This window comes from Trichosurus vulpecula, chromosome 3, assembly GCF_011100635.1.
Source record: "Trichosurus vulpecula isolate mTriVul1 chromosome 3, mTriVul1.pri, whole genome shotgun sequence".
Classification (NCBI taxonomy): Eukaryota; Metazoa; Chordata; class Mammalia; order Diprotodontia; family Phalangeridae; genus Trichosurus; species Trichosurus vulpecula.
This window is the reverse complement of record NC_050575.1, coordinates 41,678,985-41,704,483: the sequence shown is the minus strand read 5'-3', so window position 1 is coordinate 41,704,483 and position 25,499 is coordinate 41,678,985. Positions and strand designations below refer to the sequence as shown.

At 36.6% G+C, this 25,499-nt stretch overlaps 1 protein-coding gene across 1 annotated transcript in view; it reads right to left on the bottom strand.

The window, feature by feature from the left end:
- Nucleotides 1–23,005: 23,005 nt before the first annotated feature.
- The window catches only part of TMX1 (thioredoxin related transmembrane protein 1), a 43,439-nt gene continuing 40,945 nt past the window's right edge, over nt 23,006–25,499 (bottom strand). The window contains exon 8 of the mRNA XM_036751803.1: nt 23,006–25,101. Within this exon, the coding sequence (XP_036607698.1) occupies nt 24,923–25,101 (179 nt within the window). The 3' untranslated portion in view covers nt 23,006–24,922. The remainder of the gene's footprint in view (nt 25,102–25,499) is intronic.

Sequence of the window (25,499 nt, the reverse complement as noted above, 5' to 3'; positions counted from 1 at the left end):
AGAAGTCTGGTAACTGCCACAGCTCACTGATTTAGGGCACCAGGGCCCGCTCTGCCTGGCCTCAGGTCTGGCCAGTCCCAGCACAGCCCACACTAGGCTCTACTCCCCCTGCTCCTAGCTCTGTGCATGATAGACCTTACCCCATGACCATCCAGGCTGTCCTGGGCTGGAGCCCTGCTTCCTTCTGCTATTTCATGGGTTCCACAATTCTTCTCTGTTGCCTTTGGTGTTTGTGGGTCGACAAGTCTGGTAACTGCCACAGCTCACTGATTCAGGGTGCTAGGGCCTGTTCTGCCAGGCTCCCAGTCTGGTTGGTCTGGGCGTGGTTCAAGCTGGGCTGTGCTCCCCTCTGCTCCCAGCTCCATGTGCGAGTGACCTCACCCAGTGACCATCCAGGCTGTCCTGGGCTGGAGCCCTGCTTACCTCTGCTATTTTGTGGGTTCTGCAGTTCTAGAATTTGTTCAGAGCCATTTTTATAGGTTTTTGGAGGGATGTTGTGGGGGAGCTCACGCAAGTCCCTGCTTTCCAGCTGCCATCTTGGCTCCGCCTCCCACAAAATACTTTTTACACAAATAAATTCAGGTTTAAACAAATGGGAAAATATTAATTGCTCATGGGTAGGCTGAGCCAACATAACAAAAATGACAATTCTACCTAAATTTATCTATTTATTTGGTGCCATACCAATCAAACTACCAAAAAAAACTATTTGATAGCACTGGGAGAAATCATAAAAAAAATTCATCAGGAATTACAAAAGATCAAGGATATCAAGAGAATTAATTAAAAAATGTGAAGGGAGGTGGCCTAGCTGTACCAGATCTCAAACTGTATTATAAAGTTGTGATTATTAAAATAATTTGGTACTGGCTAAGAGATAGAGTAGTAGATCACTGGAATCAATTAGGTACACATTACATTATTAAACGACCATAGTAATCTAGTATATGATAAATGTAAAAATCCAAGTTTTGGGCACAAAAACTCATTATTTGACAAAAACTGCTATGAAAACTGGAAAACAGTATGGCAGAAACAAGGTATACAACATCTCACTGTACACCAAGATAAGGTCAAAATGGGTACATGATTTATACATAAAGGGTGATATCATAAACAAATAAGGAGAACATGGAATAGTCAGATCTATGAACAAGGTAAGAATATAGGACCAAAGAAAACATAAAGAACATTACAAAATGTAATATAAATAATTTTGATTATATAAAATAAAAAGGGTTGGCACAAACAAAATGAATTGTAATGGTAATCAGGGAAGCATTTTTTGCTCTTCTCTTAAGTGCCTTTAATGAATCTGGCTTTTGTTTGAATGGGGCAGGTAAAGTGGGATCTTTTAGTCTTGGAATGTTTCTCAGCACTAAGACAATTGAGAGTCATTGAACTGTACATGACGTGGTGCAGATGGTTGGAGCTTTCCCACACTCTGGTGTTAGTGATTTCTCACACCCTGAATGGTGAGCCTTGAGCCCTCAGGGTCCTGAACAGGGTATATGTACTAGAAGGTTAGCATTTCACTTTTGGGAGTACACTCATGAAAGGGTGACAAGACTCTGGGCAAGCCATTGAAATAACCCACCCCGCAGCTTTGATACCCAGATGTTGGTGCTGGATAGACTGGTTTGTGTTATTTGATCTGTTTATATAATGTGTATGATTCGTAATTTCTGTTTGTATTTGCCCTGAAGTTCAGGGGGCTGATCTTTTCCCCCTGAACTAAGTGAATGATATATGTATGTTTAATTAAACCGAGATTGTTAACCCCTTAAAGTTGCTTTCCTTAGAAAAGCGGATCAAAGAACCTGTGTTGGCAGCCTTTCTCTGTGCTCTTGTTGTTGGTCTTACACAGCCACAGTAGCTAGCAACATTGTTGTTACATGAATGCAACCAAAATTAAAAGGAAAGCAGAAAAATAAAGTGAAATTTTGCAACATGTATCTCTGACTCTTTTCTCAAATATATCAAGGACCAATTCAAAATTATAAAAATGCAAGTCATTCCCCAATTGATAAATGGTCAAAGAGTATGAACAGGAAGTTTTCAGGTGAAGAAATCAAAGTTAAATAGTCATATGAAAAAAATGCTCTAAATCCCTATTTGTTAGCGAAATGCAAATTAAAACAGCTCTGAGGTATCGCTTTATACCTCTCACATTGACAAAATGACAAAAAAGAAAAATGATAAATATTGTAGGAGATGTGGGAAAACTAAGACACTAATGGTGGAACCGTGAACTGGTCCAACCATTCTGGAGAGCAATTTGCAACTATACCCAAAAGGCTATAAAACTGTGCATACCCTTTGATCCAGCAATACCACTGCTAGGTCTATATTCCAAAGACAGTAAAAAAAAAGGAAAAGGACCTATTTGTAGGTCTTATTTATAGCAGCTTTTTTTTGTAGTAGCTAAGAATTAGAAATCAAAGGGATGTCCATTAATTAGGGTATGACTAAACAAGCTGTGGTATATGATTGTGATGTAATATCATTATGCTATAAGAAATAATGAGCAGGCACATTTCAGAAAAACCTGAAAAGACTTCCATGAACTGATGCTGAGTTAAGTGAAAAGAAATAGGAGAACATTGTACACATTGTACACAATAACAGCAATGGTGTACAATGAGGTATTTATTGTAGTACTATTCTCAGCACTACAATGATCCAATTCGAAAAGACTCATGATGAAAAATGCTAACCACCTCCAAAGAACTGATGTCTGAATACAGACTGAAGTATGTTGTTTTTCACTTTCTTTTATTCTTTCTTCCTTTTTTTGAGTCTCCTTGTACAAAGTGAATAATATAGAAATGTTTTACATGATTGCACATGTATAATCTGATTGCTTACCATTTCAGGGAGGGGTGCAGGGAGGGAGGAATAGAATTTGGAACTCAAAACTTTAAAAAATGTTAAAAATTGTTTTACCATTTAATGGGGTGAGAATATATTTAAAAATAAAAATAAAATGAGCAGTAGAGAAAAAATTGGGGAAAGAAATGAGATCAATGCAAGAAAACTATGAAAAGGGAATTAACACAGCTTAGTAAGAGAAATAAAAATATTGAAGCAAATAAGACCTTAAAAAGCATAATTGGCCAAATGAAAAACAAGGTATAAAAGCCCACTAGAGAAAATAATTTTTAAAAAATTGGACAAATGAAAGCTAATGACTCCATGAGACGCAAGAAACAATAAAAGAAATTCAAATGAATGGAGGAAAAAAAAAACAGAAAAAATGTGAAAACTCCTAGGAATATTATAGCCAAATTCCAGAGTTCCCAGGTCAAATACCACAGAGTCACAATCAGGATCACACAAGATAGAGTAGGTTCCACATGATGTTTTAGAGGTCAAAGGAGCCAGGATTAAAACCAAGCACACCTTAGTATAATCATATAGAGGAAAAAATGGATATCTGATGAATGACATTTGATGACATTTAAGCATTCCTGATGAAAAGACCATAACTAAATAGAAAATTTGACATAAAAACGTAAGACCAAAGAGAAGCATTAAAAGGTAAACAGGAAAGAGAAATCATAAGGAACTTTATAAGGTTAAACTGTTGACATTCCTATATGGGAAGAAGATAAAAGTAACTCCTAAGAACTTTATCATTTTTAGGGCAGTTAGAAGGATCTCAAAAAAATAAAGGTGGGGGGTGAGAAATAGGAATCAACTAGGAGAATAGGGAAAAGAAAGGAAGTGGGGGAATTATCTCCCATAAAAGAGGCACACGTGGAAGAGCTTTCACAGTGGAGGGAAAGATAGTAGGATGTGGGCAATAGGAAGAATATTTCAAGAAATTATTAAGGAAAGTTGTCCTGATATCCTAGAACCAGAGGGTAAAGTAGAAATTGAAATAACCCACTGATTACTTCCTTAATGAGATCCCAAAATGAAAATTCCCAAGAATGTTATAGCCTAATTCTGATGTTCCCAGGTCAAGGAGAAAATACTTCAAGAAGCCAGAGAGAAACAATTCAAATACTGTGAAGTTACAGTCAGGATCACATAAGACTTAGCAGCCACCATGTTAAAGGAGTGGCAGGCTTGGAATATGATATTCCAGAAGGCAAAGGAGCTAGAATTACAACCAGGAGTCACATACCCAGCAAAACTGAGTATAATTCTTCAAGAGAAAAAATGTATATTTAATGAAATAGAGGACTTTCGAGCATTCTTAATGAAAAGACCAGAGCTGAATAGGAAATCTGACATAAAAACACGACTCAAAAGAAGCTTAAAAAGGTAAAATAAAAGGGAAATCGTTGGGAATTAATAAGTTTAAACTGTTTACATTTCTCTATGGGAAGATAATAATATAGCTTCTAATAGCTTTGTCATTATTAGGGCAGTTAGAAGGATTACATATGGCAGAAGGCACCAGAATACGTTAAGATTATGTAAGAAAAAAATGGTGAGTAAAAAAAGAGGGATGCTCTGGGAGAAGCAGGGAAGAGAGAGGAAGAATGGAGAAAATTATTTCACATAAAATAATCTTACAAGGAAGAACTTTTACAATGGAAGTAAAATAGTAGGGTTTGAGCAGGGCAGGCAACACTTGAACCTCAGTCACACCTAAATTGGTTCAAAGAGGGAGTGTGTGTGTGTGTGTGTGTGTGTGTGTGTGTGTGTGTGTGAGTACATGTGTGTACTAATTTGGTAATAGAAAGTACTGTTCTTAATTTATGTACTTATACATTCCATTCCCACATCTTTTCCTACAATTGTAGCTAATATGGCAACTTCTGAGAAAATTCATTAGAGGTCATCTTCTTATAAAAAGTGTTCCTTAGCAGAATCTGATCTTCTTAATGGGGGAATGAATAATGCCAAGTATAAAATTAAGTTCTGCTTTTCAGTTTGTGTCTGAGTTTCTTGACTATGTCAACATGACAATTGGCTAACTTAAAAATGTAGATTCCCTGGTTTATAAGGTTCCAAATTAGATTTTCTAAAATAGAGACATAAGGTTTGAAATAACTTTCACTGTTGGAACTGGTTATTGGCAAAGTAATTTTAAAATTATGTTAAGACCAATTTTGTAAGAGATTTTTTGGCAGAGTAGGGATCCCTACAAGTGAAGGGAACCAGAGAATCCAGTCAGCTGGAAACTGTTTTGAGACCACACCCAAACCAGAGGACTGCATCGAATGTTTCCAGAGAACCAGATGGCTATGTGAGACGAGACTTCTATGAAATGGACTGGTTTTGTTTTTTTTTTTTACTATTTGCTTTTTCTCTATTTGACTTTTATCTGTAAGTTTTGCTTACCGGAAGGGACTGCGTCCTTTGATTTTTGTCGCTGTGATAGATCTCTTTCCCTTTTTCCCTTCCGTTGTTTCTCATCATAATCTTGATAGTTAGAAACCCCTGATGAAGTGTTCGTCATATCAGTCAATGATTCACTGGGAAGACCACAGCTCTCAATAGAATTAAATCGGGGAATGAGAGGAATGATCACTTCTCTCATATTAATAATCAGTTATTGAATTACAGTGAACCGAAGGACACTGTTATTGAATAAGAGAGCCCAAATCCCTGGGGAACATGCTTTTCCATCAACCAAAGAAACTCACAAAGAATTTAATCTAAAGCGAATTCTGGTCCATTGTATTCCATTCATCCAGTTCTGAGCAAAGGTAAACCCACTTTTGTCTAGACTGCCCTAGAATGGGATGGTCTGGATAAGAGATAGGTCTCTTCCACCAAGACCCGGTGATCAGTCACCTCCCTCGTCAGAATAAGCCCTCTCATTCTAACCAATGAGAGTTGATTGCTGCCTTCAGGAACACCTGCTTTTCCAAGGATACAAAAGCATTGAGTAGGTTCCTGGAAGGGTCTTTGGCATTTGAGAGTGTCACTGACCCTTTTTTTAAATTATTGTTAACATGATTAATAAAATATTAATTACCCAAAAACTATGTCTGTCAAACTTTTTCTACATTCACAGGTGGCAGGCAGTGCTTGAAACCTACTCTCACCTCCTCCTCCTTCTCCTCCTTCTCCTCCTTCTCCTGCTTCTCCTCCTCCTTCTCCTCCTCCTCCTCCTCCTCCTCCTCCTCCTCCTCCTCCTCCTCCTCGTATAGAAATCTATCTAACCCTATAGTTCCCCGTAGGAAGGGAAGGAAAGAAAAGAACAAAAGGAGGGCTGAAAGAAAGGAGGGAGAGTTAAGGGAGGCAGTAGTCGGAAGCAAAACAGACTTTTGAGGAGGAATGGGGTAAAGATAGAGAGGATAAAAAGAGAAAAATAGGATGGAGGGAAATACATAGTGATCAAAATTGTGAATGTGAATGAGATGAATTCATCCATAAAATAGCAGCAGAGAGTAGAATGATTAAAAACCAGAATCCAACAATATGTTGTTTACAAGAAACATACTTGAAACAGAGAGACACATACACAGAATAAAAAATAAGGGGCTGGAGTAGAATCTATTCTGCTTCAGCTGAAGTATAAAAACAAAGGAGGAATACCAATGATGATTTTACAGACAAAGTAAAAGCAAAAAGTAGACCTAATTTAAGACAGATAAGCAAGGAAACCACATTTTATTAAAAGAGACTATAGACAATGAAGTAATATCAATACTAAATATGTATTTAGGGACAATTGTTTTGTATATTCCATCAAACACCCAAGGAGATGAAGCTGAAGCACGAAAAATGGGAGAATTAATCAGCCTTCCAACTTTTGTCTGCCTCATTCTAAAATTTATGCACCACATCATTTGTCATCCATGCTGCCCCAAAAACAGTTTTTGTTTACAATTTATGGCAGGCTTATTTCTATTTAGATTTCTACATTTCTCACACAGCTTTTATGTTTAATATTAGGAGAGTAGAATAAGTTAACATTTGAGGAATTACCTCTTTTCAACTGATGCAGCCAATATAGAGATATGAAATTTGTGTATATATTTTACATGTTTGACATAATACTTTTGGTACCTTGTGATTTCACAACGCCAATTTTAAAACATCTTCCATATCTAAACAAAGAAAATTGCCTACATATTGGTCTGTCATGGGGGTGATGTGGAGGGAGGAAGGGATAATTTGTTCCATTCACAGGTGTACTTATTATGGGCACTTGAGGGGTGGAGGACTCATGGCTGTGGTAGAAACAGATTTCCCAGAGATATTATGGGTCATGCTGTTTATCTGTGGAATATACAATCTCAACATGTACACCTTTCTGATTACAATTGCAAAAATGTTCCTTAGACAGACTTTTAACCTATTCAACTTACTCTAGAGAAGGCCAGAAATGGTTTGCATTCTATTATTTGTAAAATTGGGGCAGTTTGTGACTTAGTGGATAGAGCACCAGGCCTAGAGTTAGGAAGACCTGAGTTCAAATCCAGTCTCAGGCACTTATTAGCTGTGTGACCATGGGCAAATTACTTAATCCTGTTTGCCTGTTTCCTCATCTATAAAATGAGCTGGAGAAGGAAATAGCAAACCACTCCAGGATCTTTACCAAGAAAACCCCACTGTGTCCAAAGAATTGGACACAAATGAAATGACTGAACAACAACAATTTGTAAAGTTATGTGCTATTCATTTTCATTATTTAGCTTAAGAGCAAATGTACAAATAAAAATGCAGTAAAAATAAATTGTTTGATATTCATAAAATCACTGCATATCAAACATAGCAGTAAAAGAACAGCGAAACATGTATTTAACTTAATTTTTTTGCTTTTGTATTTTTTTATGTTTGCCTAACATGCATGTGCTGTAAAAATAGTTCCCAGGTAAATAACTTGAGCTCATGGCTAGCTTTGTTTAATGTCTCATAAAATTTTCATGAACAATTCAAACATAATTGTTAAGAACATGTGTATTAAGTTGATGGAAGTAGAATAAAAGTTTATTAATGGATTTTTCTATTATTTTCTCTATAGCTTTTCATGTAAATCAATATTTAGCTATGAAACTTCTCTAAAGGAAATTGTATATTTTAAAGATTTATTTCTCCCTTGACAGCTTTATCAAATTGCAAAAGTTCCATATGTTCCATATTGTTCCAAATATTATTCCCCTCTGCACCACTCTGATTTTCAGTTTGTTTCTTAAAACAAGAGGTAGTGGTCTAAATAAAATCCTATGTTTCCCTTAAATATTTGGTATGACATTTTCTAACTTACAGAAGTACAAATCTCATGGCTCATGGTGACATTGGTTAACTGTCAGGTTTGTGCTTCCAAAGTCCCTTTTGGCTCTTCAAAAGAGTTTGCTGCCATTCTTATAACCTTCCTTGAATTTTAATCTCATATTCCAATTAGCCTTTTCTCTTTCTGCCTTGTCATTAACCAACCACACTCCTACTCTGGTGGTAGATGGGGAGAAGGGTATTGGGTGAGGAAAAATAGGATGATATTTCTGGCTTCAGTATCTCAGATTCCTTTTTTCCTTTGCTATCATCTCACAAATTTCTCGCCTCTAGTCCTGTTTCCTATAGGAAATCTTCCCCTAATTTAGAGAGACAGTAGCTTTAAAAAAAATCTCACTCTAAGTCCTCCTCTGAACAGTCTGCTACTATCTGCCTTATACTCTTCCCCAATCCTCTCATCAAGTGATGGTGAGGCTAAGTTATAAACAAAGCTCACAGGACAAAAGCTTCCCCAAGTACCCTTGTAGAAAACACCAAACACTTTCCCTTTAAGATAGGTGTATTTTTCATTATAGAATATAAGCTCCTCAAAGGCAGGGACAATATCTTTTGTATGTTCTATTGTACCTAGGATACTACAAATCTCAATAAATTGATGTTAGCTGGGGTCGGAGAGAGGGGAGGAGTGGGGAGAGAGATAGAAAATGCCTCATCATAAACATGAGTCATTTTAGAATTAGTTGTCTGACTAGTCAGATATCAACTAGTTAAAGATGAAACAATCCCAAATTATGATAGGCTAAAGATTAGAAAAGATACTCTGTAGTTACAGCAGATCTGATCTAACTTCCTTAAAAAAACAAAAAAGAATTGGCCATCTTAGAAAAGTGGACAAAACAATTTCTTAGAAACAGCAGGGATAATGGACAGGGCTCTGGTTTTGCTTCAAGAAAACCTGATTTCAAAAACTGCCTGGGGGAATCATTTACCCTCTTAAGCAGCTCCCTTGAACTTACTTACGAAATTATAGGTCAGTTACAATCCACCTTCATACTAATGAAATCGGATCTTTAATGTATTGGTATATTACCATTTTTTTTTCTGTCCTGGGCCCTCTTCTCTCTCCAAATCTTCTTTCTCAGTTGCTGTTGATTAAATTATCATCTCTATCTAACTTAGATCTGATTAGCTAGCCCTAGTCTTTTATGAGGTCCAACTACCTGCTGGAAATTTCTTAGTTTATTTCCCATGGCTAATTTGCTGCAAAGATTTTTCCTAGTTAACTGTTTCCATTCTAATCTCATTTGTCTTGTATTTGTGAAAATGTTTAAATTTTATGTAATAAAATTTATCTTTTTTATCCTCTACAGTTTTTTATATCCCTTATTTGTTCATGAACTCTTTTTGGGGATTGGTTTTTCAAGATTATTCAAAGAGGGGGAAATTGCAAAAGAATGGAAAAGATTTTAACTAGTTATATTAATACCCAAAAAAGTAACCAAGAAGCCATCAGCAACTTATCAACACAAATGCCTCATTTTTTCATTTCTATAATATCTTTATGAGAATACATTTAAGGTATCTTAGAAAATATAAGAAAGGAACAGGTAAGCTATCACAGGCATCTTTTTAAGGCAACACCACCTCTGCTCATTCATGAAATTGATTGAGAAGTATAGAAAATTCCAGATCAAATTGTAGTTACTGTTTGTTTATAAGAGAAAAGAATTTGCCTCTGTAAGAGCACATTATTTCAATGGATCTTCGACTTCAATAGTCCAAATCGCAACCCAATCATACTTTTTTATCATACCCCTGTTCTTAGCTCTTCTACAGAATATCCATGCAACATGCTGGAGTCTTTCCTCTGGGTATTTTTATATAGCATGGATATTAACAGACCACTCTAGCTATCTGGTGGCACGGTGAATGGAGCACTAGCCTTCAGTCAAGGAGACATAAGTACAAATCAGGCTTTGGATACTTACTGGCTGTGTGACCTAGGTAAGTCACTTAACATGCATTTGCCTCAGTTTCCTCATCTGTAAAATTGGGATAATAATGGCACCTACCTCACAGAGCTGTCATGAGGAGTAAATGAAACAATAATTGTAAAGTGCTTAGCGCAACGCCTCAAACGTAACAAACAGTATGTAAATATTAGCTATTGCTGCCATTGTTATCTTGCACTCACCCCTAGCTTCCTTTTGTTGACAGCCTCAAATGAGGTATCTCCTACGCATGTATGGAAAGATTACACAAAAATTAAATGATGTAAGACCACAAATTTTGTTCATTGTTCATTAATCTACTACTGAGTGCCCATATCAAAGAGACATATATTCATCAAAGATGTTTGCCTACAGAATACAGGATGTACTGCCAAAAGTCCATGTAGAAGAGGACTTGGAAGACATGTGGTGAAGTTGGAGTCAAGAGAGGTCATGGAAAAGCCCAGCTCTGACCTAAATTCCAGTAAATAAATAAATAAGTGTGTGTGTGTGTGTGTGTGTGTGTGTGTGTGTGTATGTGACTAGAAGAACATGGATACTGGTAAAGAGGTCAAACTAAGGAAGCCAGCACCAGCTCAGATAAATAAGAGAAATAAAATACTGAATGTACCAGTCCAATTTATTGTCATTTAGTATATGCTGGCAACTAAACTTATCTGGTACAATGGTGGTAGATAAAGAAAAAATAATAATAATAAAATAAAAACCTGAGATGCTTGACTAGCCTCTATCTGAATCATCCTGTTCAACTTCTACCACTATTTTGCATAACGGTGCCATTTTAATCCAATCTTGCCTTAACTATTGCCAATTGTGCGGTATGCTAGACACAACTCAAGGTTCTAGGTCATGCTCAAAATTAGAATGAAATGGGACACTCATGAAACATTAAGCTGCTAAAAATGAGACTTAGCTATGGAATGAAAAGAATACTCAATAAGGATAAGTCATATGACTGTGGACATGACCCATCCTAGCTACATACCTATAGATGTCTGGTTAGTAGGACAGGAAATGGCAACTTGTATAGCTTTGGGATATTTGCCAAGTCTGAAGGGCATTTACATCATATGTGCTGTCCTGTTTTGTGCCCTTAGGCATGTTAACAGCAATGCAGAGAGGGAGGAGCCAAGATGACAGAGAAAAGCCAGGAAGTTGCCTGACCTCTCCCCAGTTTCCCTCAGAAACAATGTTAAATCCTAGAGTAAGAGAACCTACAAAAATACAGAGTGAAACAATTTTCCTGCTCAAAATAACTTAGGACTTCAGGAGAGGTCTGTCTGACTTGGGAGTGCGGTCCAGTCCCGATGGTGTCAGGGCAAGGCAGTGGGAGACTCTTAGCCACAAATCAGCACAAATCAGCAACTGAGGCCCCACTGTCTTGGCTCAGCAGGCTACTGGCATGGCAGGCCAGCAGTGAGGCCTCTAGCCCCAGCACAGAAGGCAAACTGCCAACCTCAGAACCCTCAAAACAATAGGCATAACTTGGCCTGGCCTCCACCAGCACCTGAAGCCCAGGACGAAAAGGCAATGACCAAGAAGGACCCTGCTCCCCAGAACAAGAAGCTTGAGACAGTGCCCCCTGTGCCACAGGAGCAGAACTCAATTTTAAAAGTCATGAAATAGGCTGGAAATGAGAAAAAAGAAAGAGTCCTGGCCATAGAAAGCTACTATGGTGACAGGGAGGATCAAAATACAAACTCAATGAAGCCTCAAAGAAGAATATGAATTGGCCTCAAGCCCCCAAAGTCTTCTTGGAAGAGCTCAAAAAGGATTTTAAAAATCAAATATGAGCTGTAGAATAAGAATTGGGAAAAGAAGTGACAGTGATGCAAGAGAGAGTGAACAACTTGGAAAAGGAAGGACAAAACTTGACTGAAGAAAAAAATTCCTTAAAAAATAGAATTGGCCAAACTGAAAAAAACCAATCCATTGAAGAAAACAACACCTTAAAAAGTAGAATTGGCCAAATGGAGAAGGAAGTACAAAAGCTAACTGAAGGAAATAATTCCTTAAAAATTAGAATTGGGCAAGTGGAAGCTAATCACTCTGAAACATCAAGAATCAAACAAAAAAATCAAAAGAAAGAAAAAAAATAGAAAATTGTAAATTAACTCATTAGAAAAACAACTGACTTGGAAAACAGATCAAGGGGATATAAGTTAATAATTATTGGATTGCCTGAAAGTCAGGATCAAAAAAGAGCATCTTTCAAAAAGATAGAATCTTTTAAGAAATTATCAAGGAGAAACAGATCATAAAAACAAGAAAAGGACCCCACATGTGCAAAAATATTTATAGCAGCTCTTTTTGTGGTGACAAAGAACTGGAAATTTAGGGGATGTCCAATAACTGGAGAAGGGCTGAACAAACTGTGATATATGAATATAATGGAATAATATTGTGCTATAAGAAAAACCTGGACTTATATGAACCAATGCTGAGTGAAATGAGCAGAACCAGAACATTGTACACAGTAACCACCACATTGTACGATGACTGACTTTGATAGACTTAGCTCTTCTCAGCAATGCCATGATCTAAGACAACTCCAAAAGACTCAATGATTGGAAAATGCTATCTACATCCTGAGAAAGAACTTTGGAGTCTGAATGCAGATGGAAGCATGCTATTTGCTCTCCTTTTCTTTTATTGTTTAGTTTTCTTTCTTCTTTCTTGTGGTTCCCCCAATTAGTTCTAATTTGTCTTTATATCATGACTCATGTGAAAATATTTAATATGAATGTATAAGTAGAGCCTATATCAGACTGCACATTGTCTTGGAGAGGAGGGAGGGGTAGAAAATTTAAAACTCAAAATCTTATGGAAATGAATGTCGAAAACTAAAATTAAATTAATTAATTAATTTTTAAAAAAGAAGAAATTATTAAGGAAAACTGCCAGAGAGTAAACTAGTAATAGAAAAAATCCACTGATCACCTACTGAAAGAGAGCCCAAAATGAAAACACCAAGGAATATTGTAGCCAAATTCCAAAATTACCAGGTTAAGGAGAAAATACTCCAAGCAGCCAGAAAGATACAATTAAAATATCGTGGAGCCACAGTCAGGATTACACAGGACTTAGCAGCTTCTACATTAAAGGATCATAGGGCTTGGAATATGAAATTCTGGAAGGCAAAAGAGCTTGGATTACAACCAAGTATCAACTACCCAGCAATACTGAGCATAATCTTTCAGGGGGAAAAAAAACGTGCTTTCAATTAAATAGGGGACTTTCAAAACTTTCCTGATGAAAAGACCAGAGCGGAACAGAAATCTGATTTTCAAATACAAGACTCAAAAGAAATATAAAAAGGCAAATGGGAAAGAAAAAAAAATCATGTCATTCAATAAAGTTAATCTGTTTACATCCCTACATGGAAAGATGATACTTGTACCTCTTAAGTACTGAATCTTTATAGGTCAATTAGGAGTACACATAGACAGGGTGTGGGTATAAGTTGACTTTGATGTGATGATATTAAAAAAGGGGGTTGAAAAAAAGGATTGTACTGGGAGAAGAGAAAAGGAGGAGGCAGAAAGGGCAAAATAACATCACATGAAGATCCATAAAAAACCTATTATAGTAGAGAGAGAGAAGGGAGGGGGTGAGCATTGTTTGAACCTCACTCTGATCTGATTTGGTTCAAAGAGGATATAACAGCAGTTGAGTATAAAAATTTATCTTATCCTGTGAGGAAGTAGGAGGAAAAAGGGTGAAAAGGGTGGGACATTGATACAAGGGAGGGCAGATTGAGAGAGGAGGTGGTCAGAAGCAAAACACTGATGAGGAAGAACAGGGTAAAAGGAAAGAGAGAGAAAAGTATAAATGGGGAGGGGGTGGGGAATAGGATGGAGGGAAATACACAGTTAAAGGTAACTGTGAATGTGAATGGGATGAACTCTCCCATAAAATGGAAGCAGGTAGCAGAGCAGATTAAAAACCAGAATCCTACAATGTGTTGTTTACAAGAAAGACATCTGAAGCAGAGAAATACACACAGATTAAAGGTAAAAGGCTGGAGCAGAATATATTATGCTCCAGCTGAAGTAAAAAAAAAAAAAAGGTTAGCAATCCTGATCTCAGACAAAGCAAAACCAAAAATATAGATCAAATTAAAAGAGCTAAGGAAGGAAACTACATCTTACTGAAAGGCACCATAAACAATTAAGTAATATCAATAATAAACATATATGCACCAAGTGGTATGGCATTCAAACTCTTAGAGAAGTTAGGAGAGTTACAGGAAGAAATAGACAGCAAATCTATACTAGTAGGGGACCTCAACCTCCCCCTTTTAGAACCAGACAAATCTAACTACAAAATAAACAAGAAAGAAGTTAAGGAGGTGATTTGCATTTATCTAATCAGTAGTAAATTAGAGTATTTTTATATGACTGTAGATAGCTTTAATTTCTTCATCTCAAAACAACCTGTTCATATTCTTTGACTATTTATCAATTGGGGAATGACTTGTATTCTTATAGATTTGACTCTGTTCTCTATATATTTTAGAAATGAGGCCTTTATCAGAAACACTCCAAGTTTTCCAGGCCAAAAGACTGCTGACTCCTTCTCCTTGTCTTTCTGCTGTTTCTGCTGTTCCAGGATTTTTCCTGGGGTACTATTTTTTGGGTTTTTTAGAGGTCAATAAGGGAGAAGGAGAGCAATTTATTGCTTACTCCATCATCTTGGCTCCCAGAAGTTCTCTGTTTCTTGAATCCAATTTTAAAGATAAATGGAGTAAAATAAACTTAATTCATAACTTTAAATATGAATGGATGTGACAACGAAATGAAAGAGTAACAGAAGGCAAGGTTTTCAACTGAGAGGGTGGGAAGAAGATTCCGTGGAAAGTTTGAGGAAAGATGAAAAGGTTTGGAGAACTTCCATGGTAAGGGGGATAGTGAATTAATTAGAAAGGTGTAAAAAGAATGCCTAATGGTGAGATGCCCGTTGATATTTTGTTGCATAAATCTGTAGTGGACCCAGTCAGCACAGTTGCTTAATTTGCTTTCCCTTTTAGCAGCACATGCACAGGAGCAAAGGCAGTGGATGGTGTGAATTATCCAAGGCCGAGCTTTGGCAGGGCACACAATAGGTGATAAGGAGGCAAGGCACTCAAGAGAAGATGAAATGTCAGTTTGAAATGATTCACGAAGTGATAAAGATGGGGAAAGGAGAGTATACATAATGCAGGGTTGATGAGAGAGCATTAAGGGCTCAAGAAACTGGAAGTTACAGCATAGATGAAGAGCAAGGATTGGTATGAATGGTGGTAGGAGATTGGAAAGTCAATAGACTATGATAATAAATCACAATTCATTAATATGGAAGTGGTGTCATTACCAAAATTCCAAGCTTCCAAGTCACAGAAAGAGAAAATACACTGATGCCCCTCCAGAATCTGAATGTCTTCAAGGGTAATAAGAGTATAATGGTAATATAAATTTGAAGATCTTCCCATCCATTAACAGGCCCATGTGACCTGCTTAAGTCACAGTTAAGCCTAAGTTAGATGAAGCCTGTGGTGAGAGGAGCTTGCTGAATGGGTAGAACAGGAAAGGGTAGAGCAGAGAGGAGGAAGTTGTTCAGAGCAGTTAGAGCTGAGGGAGAGAGAGGAAGCAGACAAGGAGGCAGCTAGCTGTGAATGTTTGTTTGTAGGAAGCCTTGAGCAGGGGGAAGGCTTGGGAATGGTGGTGTCCCCTGCATAGTTATTGTGTATGAACTTCTTTGTTGCTATGATGAATTTGGTTTTCTGGTGTTGAGATTTGGCTTTCTGGTGTTCTAATAAATGTTTTGGTTCTGTCTTCCATGTAGAAAATCTGTTATATTTTGCGATTCAGAACTACACCAGCATATTCATAGCTGCCATGGGCACTGTGAATATCGCATTGGCAATACATTTGGAGTCACGAATAAGATCGTAGGGTATCAGATCTCTATTTGGAGACAAGAAGGCTTTAGAGGAGGAAACGGATATCCCAGGATGGCAGGATTTACCTTATTTCTCCCTAGCAAGAGAATGGGCTAAAAGCCACATACCTTGTGGAAACTGGGAAACGAAGCCACGGCAGGACGAACCCAGAGATTCGGAAAGATGTTTGCAAGGAATACCAATAAAACCAGGGAAAGAACTGGCAGGGATGTATAGGAGAAGCTGGATTTTGCTAACAAGCTATCATCTTATGTGTAAAAGCAGAGACAAACTGCTGCAGGAAAAAGCTCAGATGGAAAGGGAATTAGCTGGATTGCTAGTGTTTGGGCTCTCCTTTAGAAGAGCAAGCTGGAGGGTCTCAGGTGATAGAACAAATTATTGTTCAGGAGTCAGCTGGTTTGCATGAGAATCTTTCTGTGGTATAGCATTAGGGCTCTCCTATAGAAGAGCATGCTCTTGTTCATTTAGCTAGAAAGAAGCGAAAAGCTAACAAAAGGAATGTGCATGCAGCCCTTGCACAGACTGGGCCTAGTTGCCCCAATGACCGCCAGAATACATGGGAGGAAAACAAAAGTTAGAGGAAGAGGCTTCTCAGGCTGAAGTTCATCCAATAATAAGACGAAAGCAGAAGAACTGGGAGGGCCACACAGTGATTAGGGTAACTGAGGATTTTACTCAGCAGGAGGTCACAGATATTTTGCGTGTGTTCACCCAAAGGATGGGAGATGGTTAATATCTTGGATGGTGAGAATCAATGATGAAGGGGCCAGGGGAGTAGGGATAAATAACATAGATTGTTTGAAATTCATAGGTATTAGTCAGAATCCTTTCGTACAGTAAGCTTTTAGGGATCACCATATGCTAGGATGCAACAATACAACCAATTTATTAGCTTTAGCTGTGGATGGATGCACTAGACAATATGCTATTGACTCTATGTGGCCTAGTAGAGATAGACCCTGGTATTTGCCTAGGGACTGTATGAGAAAGTTAAAGGAGGAGGTAATGAAGATAGCAATTATGACTGGAAACATCGAGGTTTATCACCTTAGCAGTTTCTCATAGAAATACAATAGTGAAGACAACTCCTCCTGCTTATAAGCACCTAATTCTGACTCTACTAATTGGGGGTGCTAGATAAGATTTCACAGTTAAGTGAGCTAGGGCACTGGGGAAAAGATGTATTTCCTTGGAAGAGAAGAGAAAATAGCCAGTGAATTCAAAGTCAGATTCACAAGAAAAGAATTCTTTATTGAAAGCAGGAGTAGATTTTGCAAGAATAGATGGTATTCCAACTAAAAAGTGACATAGTAATGAGATAAGTGGGGAAACGATATAATGCTTAAAAGCATTGTAGATGACAGGTTGTTTTTTTTTAAAAAAAATGACTATGTACTAAGGCATAAAAACATCTTAAATGCTCATTTGAAACAACCTGATAACCAGTTAAGAAAGAGAATTTGATTAGTGCTAACAAATTAGGTACAAAATACAGAAAAGCAAACATGCATAGTAGCTAGTGTTTGGTCAACCCAAAGATCCCAGCTATTGAAGTAAAAACTCACTATTTGACAAAAGTTGCTGGGTAAAATGGCAGAAACTAGGAAATCATAAGGAGATCAAAGAAAGAGGAAAAAGATACATATGTACAAAAGCAGCTATAACAGCATTTTTTGTGCTGACATAAGAAGTGGAATTTGGGGGTATGCGCCAACTGGAGAATGACTGAACAAATTACTGTATATGAATGTGAAAGAATTAATTACACTGTAAGAAATTATGAAGTGGGGGGGGGGGGCAGGGCAGAACCAAGATGGTGGAATAAGTCAGGGAATCTCCTGAGCTCTCCCTGAAACCCTTCCAAATACCTGTAAAAAACGGCTCTAAACAAATTCTAGAACAGCAGAACCCACAAAAAGAGCGAAGTAAGTTTCCAGCCCAAGAGCACCCAGAAGGTCAACAGGAAAGGTCTGTTGCAGCAATCTAGGAGAGGAGCGCAGTCCAGCACAGGCCATGCCAGCACAGACAGGCCTTAGCAAACCAGGAGCAGGCCTCAGGGGACTGGACCACTAGCAGCTTCGGTAGTTTCCAGACTTCTCAATCCACAAAGGCCAAAGACAACTTAAAAGGTCAGTAGGAAAGGTCTGTTGGACCCGGACGATAGAGGAGCACAGTCCAGTCCTCTATTTGCAAGGCAATAATCACAATACAGATGATAACTGTCAATATGCCTATGTGGTTCTATATCGCAAAATATGAGAATCTCTGTAGAGAAGGTAGAAGTAAACCATTTATTGAGACACCGGAAAACCAGATCCCAAAACCAATAAGCCTAATCCATCACAGCAGCAAAGAATTCAATACACAGTATCACAGCGGGGAATCATTCCATCCCAAAACCATCTGCCCCCCTGCAGGGGCCTTCCCACAACAAACATACTCACAGCACAACTAGCACGTCTGCTCTCTCCCTTAGCTCTAACTGTTCTCTCAGCATTTCCTGTGACACACTTTCCTTTTCCTCTAAAAAGACTCCTACCACATGTGACAGGCTTCCTGTAATGTAAGTGGGTCACATGGGCCTATTAATGGGTGGGAAAGATCTTCAAATTTAAATTGTCTGTATGAGCCCCAGCCCCAGCAAACCAGGAACAGGCCTTGAAAGCACCTGAATCAGCAGCAGCAGCACAACAGCGGCAACAGCAGTGGCAGCAGCTGCTTCTGAAGCCCTCAGTCTACAGACAGCAAGGGGATCAAACAACTGAACAGGAGATTACAGGGGTCCTTTGGCCAGCACTGAGGTGGGATTCTGTTGCTTTTGCCCATACTTGGATCTGGGAAATAGTCTTCAGTGGGAGTACTGGAGCAAGGAGGAGCACTAGCATAGCAAACTTTGTGGCAACAGTGGAAAGGGGACCCTCCTCACAGTTCCAGGGCAGAAAAGAGTGCTTGTGACTACTTGTGACTCACAAAACCAGAGCACAGGCCAGCAGAGGAGTAAACACTTCTCCTTAGATCATACCATCTTGGAAGTGAAAACTTACAGGTTCCTAGAAGCATCTCTGAAAGCTGCTGCACAAAACCGCCGAAGCTTTTGACAGTTCACCCTCCAACCAAGAAGCAGAGCCCTACCTTAACAAAGAGTTAAAAAGTTAAGTAATAAGCTCGGAAAATGAGAAAACAAGGGGAAAAAATGCAGACTATAGAAAGTTATTAGGTGATAGGGAAGATCAAAACATACACTCAGAAGAAAACAAAGTCAAAGCTCCTACATCCAAAGGCTCCAAGAAAAATATGAATTGGCATCAGGCCATGGAAGAGCTCAAAAGATTTTGAAAATCAAGAGAAGTAAAGGAAAAATCGGGAGGAGAAATGAGTGATGCAAGAAAATCATGAAAAATGAGTCAACAGTTTGGTAAAGGAGACTCAAAAAATACTGAAGAAATTAACATCTTAGAAAACAGACTAGACCAAATGGCAAAATAGATCCAAAAAGCCAATGAGGAAAAGAATGCCTTAAAAAGCAGAATTTGCCAAATGGAAAACGAGGTCCAAAAGCTCACTGAAGAAAACAATTCCTTAAAAATTAGAATGGAGCAAATGAAAGCTAGTGATTTTATGAGAAATCAAAAAATTATACAAACAAAACCAAAATAATGAAAAAAAATAGAAGACAATGTGAAATATCTCTCATTGGAAAAACAACTAACCTGTAAAATGGATCCAAGAGAGATAATTCAAAAATAATTGGACTACCTGAAAGCCATGATCAGAAAAAGACCCTAGACATCATCTTTCAAGAAATTACCAGGGAAAACTGCCTTGATATTCTAGAACCATAGGATAAAATAGAAATTGAAAGAATCTACCAATTAGCTCCTGAAAGAGATCCCAAAATGAAAACTCCCAGGAATATTACAGCCAAATTCCAGAGTTTCCAGGTCAAAGAGAAAATACTTCAAGCAGCCAGAAAGAAACAATTCAAGGATCACGGAGCGACAGTCAGGATAACACAAGACTAAGCAGCTTCTACATAAAGGATCAGAGGGCTTGGAATATGATATTCCAGAGGTCAAAGGAGTTAGGATTAAAACCAAGAATCACTTACCCAGCAAACTAAGTATAACCCATGAGGGGAAAAGATTGACATTCCCTGAGATAAGAGGAATTTCATGCATATTTGAGAAAAGACCAGAGCTAAATAGAAAATTTGACTTTCAAATAAAAGACTCAAGAGAAGAACGAAAAGGTAAACAGGGAAGAGAAATCATAAGGGACTTGTTAAACTGTTTACATTCCTACATGTTAAGATGATATTTGTAACTCACGAGACTTTTCTCATTAGGGTAGTTAGAAGGAATATATATAGACACAAGGCACAGGTGTGAGTCGAATATAAAGGAATGATATCTACAAAATAAAACTAAGGGGTGAGAGAGGAATGTACTGGGAGAGTTAGAATGAGGTAAATAATCTCATATAAAAGAGACAAGAAAAAGCTATTACAGTGGAGGGGAAGAGGGGAGAGTTGAGAGGGAATGAATGAACATTACTCTCATCAGAATTGGCTTAAATTGGGTACAGAAATCTATCTTAAATACAGGAAAGTAGCAGGCAAGGGGATAAGAGGAGGGGTGATAGAAGGGAGGGCAGATTAGGGAAGGGGGTAATCAGAAGCAAATGCTTTTGAGGAGAGACAGGGCGAAAGGGGAGAATAGAATAAACAGGGGCAGGATAGGATGGAGGGAAATACAGTTAATCTTTCACAACATGAGTATTATGGAAGTGTTTTGCATGACTATGCATGTATATAACCTATGTAGCACTGCTTGCCTTCTCAATGAAGGGGGGTGGGGAGAAAGGAAGGGAAAGAATTTAGAACTCAAAGTTTTAAAACCAAATATTAAAAATTGTTTTTACATGTAACTGGGAAAATAAGATGCACAGGCAAAGGAGTATAGAAATCTATCATACCCTACAAGAAAAAAAAGAGGGGGAAGGGATAAGAGAAGGGAGTAGGGTGATAGAAGGGAGGGCAGATTGGGAAAAGGGATGATCAGAAGCAAAACACTTTTGAGGAGGGACAGAGTGAATAGGGACAGGGGTAGGGGGAACAGGATCAAGGGAAATAGCAATAGTAACTGTGAAAAAAAAATTTTGAAGCTTCTCTGATAAAGGCCTCATTTCTCTAACATACAGAGAACTGTGTAAATGTATCAAAATAAAAGCCATTCCTCAATTGATAAATGATTAAAAGATATAATCAGTTTTTAGATGAATTAAAGCTATCTATAACCATATGAAAAAATATTCTATTAAGAGAAATGTAAATTAAAACCATTCTGAGGTACTACCTCATACTTATTAGATTGGCTAATACGACAGAAAAAGTAAACGACAAATGTTGGAGGGGATGTGGGAAAAATAGGACATTAATGTACTGTTGGTAGAGTTGTAAACTGATTCAACCATTCTACAGAGCAATTCGGAACAATGCCTAGTGCTATAATACCATCATGCCCTTTGACCTAGCAATACTACTACTAGGTCTAGAAATAAATAAAAAACAAAAAAAAGACTTATATGTACAAAAATATTTATAGCAGCTCTTTTCTGAGGGTAAAGAATTAGAAATTGAGGGGATGGCCATCAATTGGGGAATAGCTGAACAAGCTGTAGTATGTAATTATGATGGAATAGTATTGCACTAATACAAAATGATGAGCAGGATGCTCTCAGAAAAACCTGGAAAGACTTACACAGGCTGATGCAAAGTGAAATGTACTGGGTACAAAGTAACAGCACTATTGTAAGATGACCAGCTGTGAATGACTTAGCCATTCTCAGCAATACAATAATCCATGACAACTCTGAAGGACTTAGGATGAAAAAAGCTATCCAACCCAAGAAAGAACTGATGGTGTCTGAATACAAATTGAAGTATACTTTTTTTTAACTTTCATTTTTCTTGAGTTTCTTTTGTCTATGTTTTCCTTCACAGTATGACTATTATGTATAGGCTTTGCATGACAACACGTATATAACCTATATGGAATTACTTGCCTTCTCAATGGGGGTATAGGGAGGGAGGAAGGGAGAGAATTTGCAACTCCATGTTTTAAAAACAAATGTAAAAAAATGTTTTTACATGTAACTGGAAAAAATTAAATAATAAATAAAAAGAAATGACAACATGAATGGCTTGAGAGAAACCTGTGGAACTTGTATGAACTGATAAGAGTGAATTGAGAAGCATCAGGAAAATAATTTATACAGTAAGAACAACACTGTCAAAAGAAACAACTTTGAAAAATTCAGGGAACTGATAAACACAAAGACCAGCAACAATTCTAGAGGAATCATGATGACACATGCTATATACTTCTGAATAAAGAGGTGATATACTTAGAGTCCAGATTCAAGCTTTTTTAAAAATTTTTTTTGACATAGCCAATAAGGGAATTTGTTTTGCTTGACTATACATGTTTGCAAAATGGGTTTTGTCAATAGAGGGTGCGAAGAAGAGAAGGCAAATCTTTGTTAAATGAAATAAAATTTAATTTTAAAACATTAAGATGATGCAATTAACATAAAATTATCTGGAAAATATTAAAATATCACAGACAGAAAACATAGCTTTTAAAAATCATGTCTGCTGTGAAGTTGTTTTCTTAGCTGGGACAGGAACAAGAAAAATAAAGCTATTCCCATTCCATAGCAATAATGATGGTTCTATCCATTATAACGTAAAGATTTAACTATATATTTTGCACCCTCCCACAGGGCATCATTAAAAACAAAACTGTTTAAAAAGAAAAATAAAATTACCATCCAAAATGGGATGTAATTAAAAAACAAAACAATCCCCTCCCCAAAAAAGTGATACATTTAAAATGCATTCAAGTATTCCTTTGAATATTTCTTACAAATCAATTAGCTTTATTTTGTTTTAATATACAAGTAAAAAGTATTCATTTTTCATTAGTAAAATGTTTAGAAAAATCTACATTTTTTTTAACAAATTCTTAAATACAGAGTCATATCAATGTTAGGTCATCCTTGAAATTCAGGAGGCTTTAGTTTGAGAATATTATTTTAAAAGAAAATCCTTTTAAATAATATTAAACAAAAAGTTATTGGGCTCATGTCAGCAGTATCTAGAGGAAGGAGATCCTGCAAGCATACAAAAAAGGAATATTGTTTTTGAAAGAGATCTAAGGAATTTTTTCTCTGGTGGCTTATCATAAGTTTTGGTCTTCTCTGTATCTTTATTTTCCTTTCAAGTCACATTTTCTAGGTTCTAACTCTCCAAAGTATGAACACACACACACACACACGTATGTATGATTCTCTAATCATATTAAGTAGCTACTTTCATAATAAATTAATAGTTAAGATACTAAAAAATAGAATGTTGCTTTTTCAAAAACTTGGAAATGTTATTTTAAAAATCCTATGACAACATATATTAAGCCTGGCAAAAATGAATTAAGAACTTTCTTTAATGAAGACAAAACTATCAAATTTACTAGAGGTAAAAGGCTTTTTTCCAATCTGAGTAGCGAACCTTGGGATTGTTTTTTTTTTGTTGTTAGTTACCACTAAATACTAATTTTAAAATACATGTTAAAAAACATTTTTGAATAGTTTAAAATCTAAAATGTTGTTTGCCCGAGTAGTTCACGTACCAAATTATTAACAATTTTTATTTTTACATCAAAAAAAGCACAGTAATAATGACACAAAACTCAAATAGGACTACTTGAATGATTTCAATTATCAATAGACAATGCTAAAATTTTATGCATATTTTAATATCTTCATTTGCACAAAGAAAGTTAATTTCCTTTTTAAAGGAAATTTATAAAAAGAAGCTTTTTCCATGTTAATTCCTGAATTACCTAAAATTCAAAATATTGTTTTTCTCCTACAATAGATTAAATACTAAATAATATGAAAAATATCTACCTTCACCTCAGAAAGATCATAAGATCATAGACTAAGAAAATGGATCTTTAAGGTCACAGGAAATGAAATAAATTTAATCCTAAGTAATCAAGTTAAAATAGAATTTGGAATGTACGAAAATATGTATTTAAAGAAAAGCATAAAAAATATCTTTTGCAGAAGGGAGTATTTTAACTACAGAAAATAACCCAAAAAAGCCATGATTGCTGACCTTAGGTGAAATTAAGACATTATGACAATGGAATTTATGATGGCTAAATTTCTATTATTAATTGTTACCATGCGTAGGAAGTAGTATAATTAAAAGCAGCTGTTTTATTGATAATATTAATACAGACATGAGGGAAATTTGGCCTACATCACCACAAAAGATAAAAGTTTACTCTGAAATATATTTTCTTTACAAGAATACAAAGAAAAATTCTCACTTAAGGCGAAGAGTTTTCCTTAATTTTTTCCAAGAGTGAAACTGAGAGGTTTTACATAAATAACAAATGTTTTCTCTAGAATAAACTAATTAGCATAAACTTTTTAAATTCCCCAAAAGGGTAAACAAGTTACACAGGAAAACAAGTAAGGGTAAAAGAAAGGGGTAAACAAGAAAACAACACATCTATCTTATTGTTTGACACCATATTCTTCTATTTTAAGGAACTGGTTAAGCCACCAGACTGTTTTCAAAGCCTATTTCAGGATTCCCTTCCAGATGCTAATACTATTTTTAAATAAAGTAAACTGTTGAATTTATTGAAAAGATATCTGACTGCTACAATGTACAAGTCAGTTATTTTAAACCAAAAGGTTAGATTATCATTCTTCATACTTTTGTCAAAATAATAACTTTTAAATTAACTAAGAACTAAGATTTATCCACTATTGAATGAGGACTGACAATGCGTTGTCTTGTTGCAGTCCGTGAAATGTCTTTTTTTGATGGAGTTTTGTTCTCCAATTCATCATCTGAATGATCCTCTTCATCTTCCTCTTCTTCTTGTTCCACTTTTTTCAAAAGATGGGCAGATTCTGGCAGTGGTTTTTCTTAAAGAAAAAAGGTATAACATAAGTAGTTTAAGAAGTCTAATGAAGTTTACGAAAGTTTACTTAACAATTTAGAGATCTTCAAAGTAAAGTAAAAATTTATAAGCAGGTATATTGCCTCAATCCCTATTTATTAAGAGCTTACATTTCCAACAACAATTAGTTATTATAAACTCTTTCAATGTTTATAGAGGCACAGCTTGAGATATAACAGTAGATCGTGTAAGAAGGAAGAAGTAAAATTAGATTCCCATTTTCATTTTCGTGGTGTACTGGAAGGAATGGTGCATCCTAGAACACTGGTCACTAGCTTTGTAAACTATAATATTCCAAGTAGTCACTGTTTCTGCTTAAAGATATTCAAAGATAGAGAACTCTTATCTGCCACAGTGTCAGGC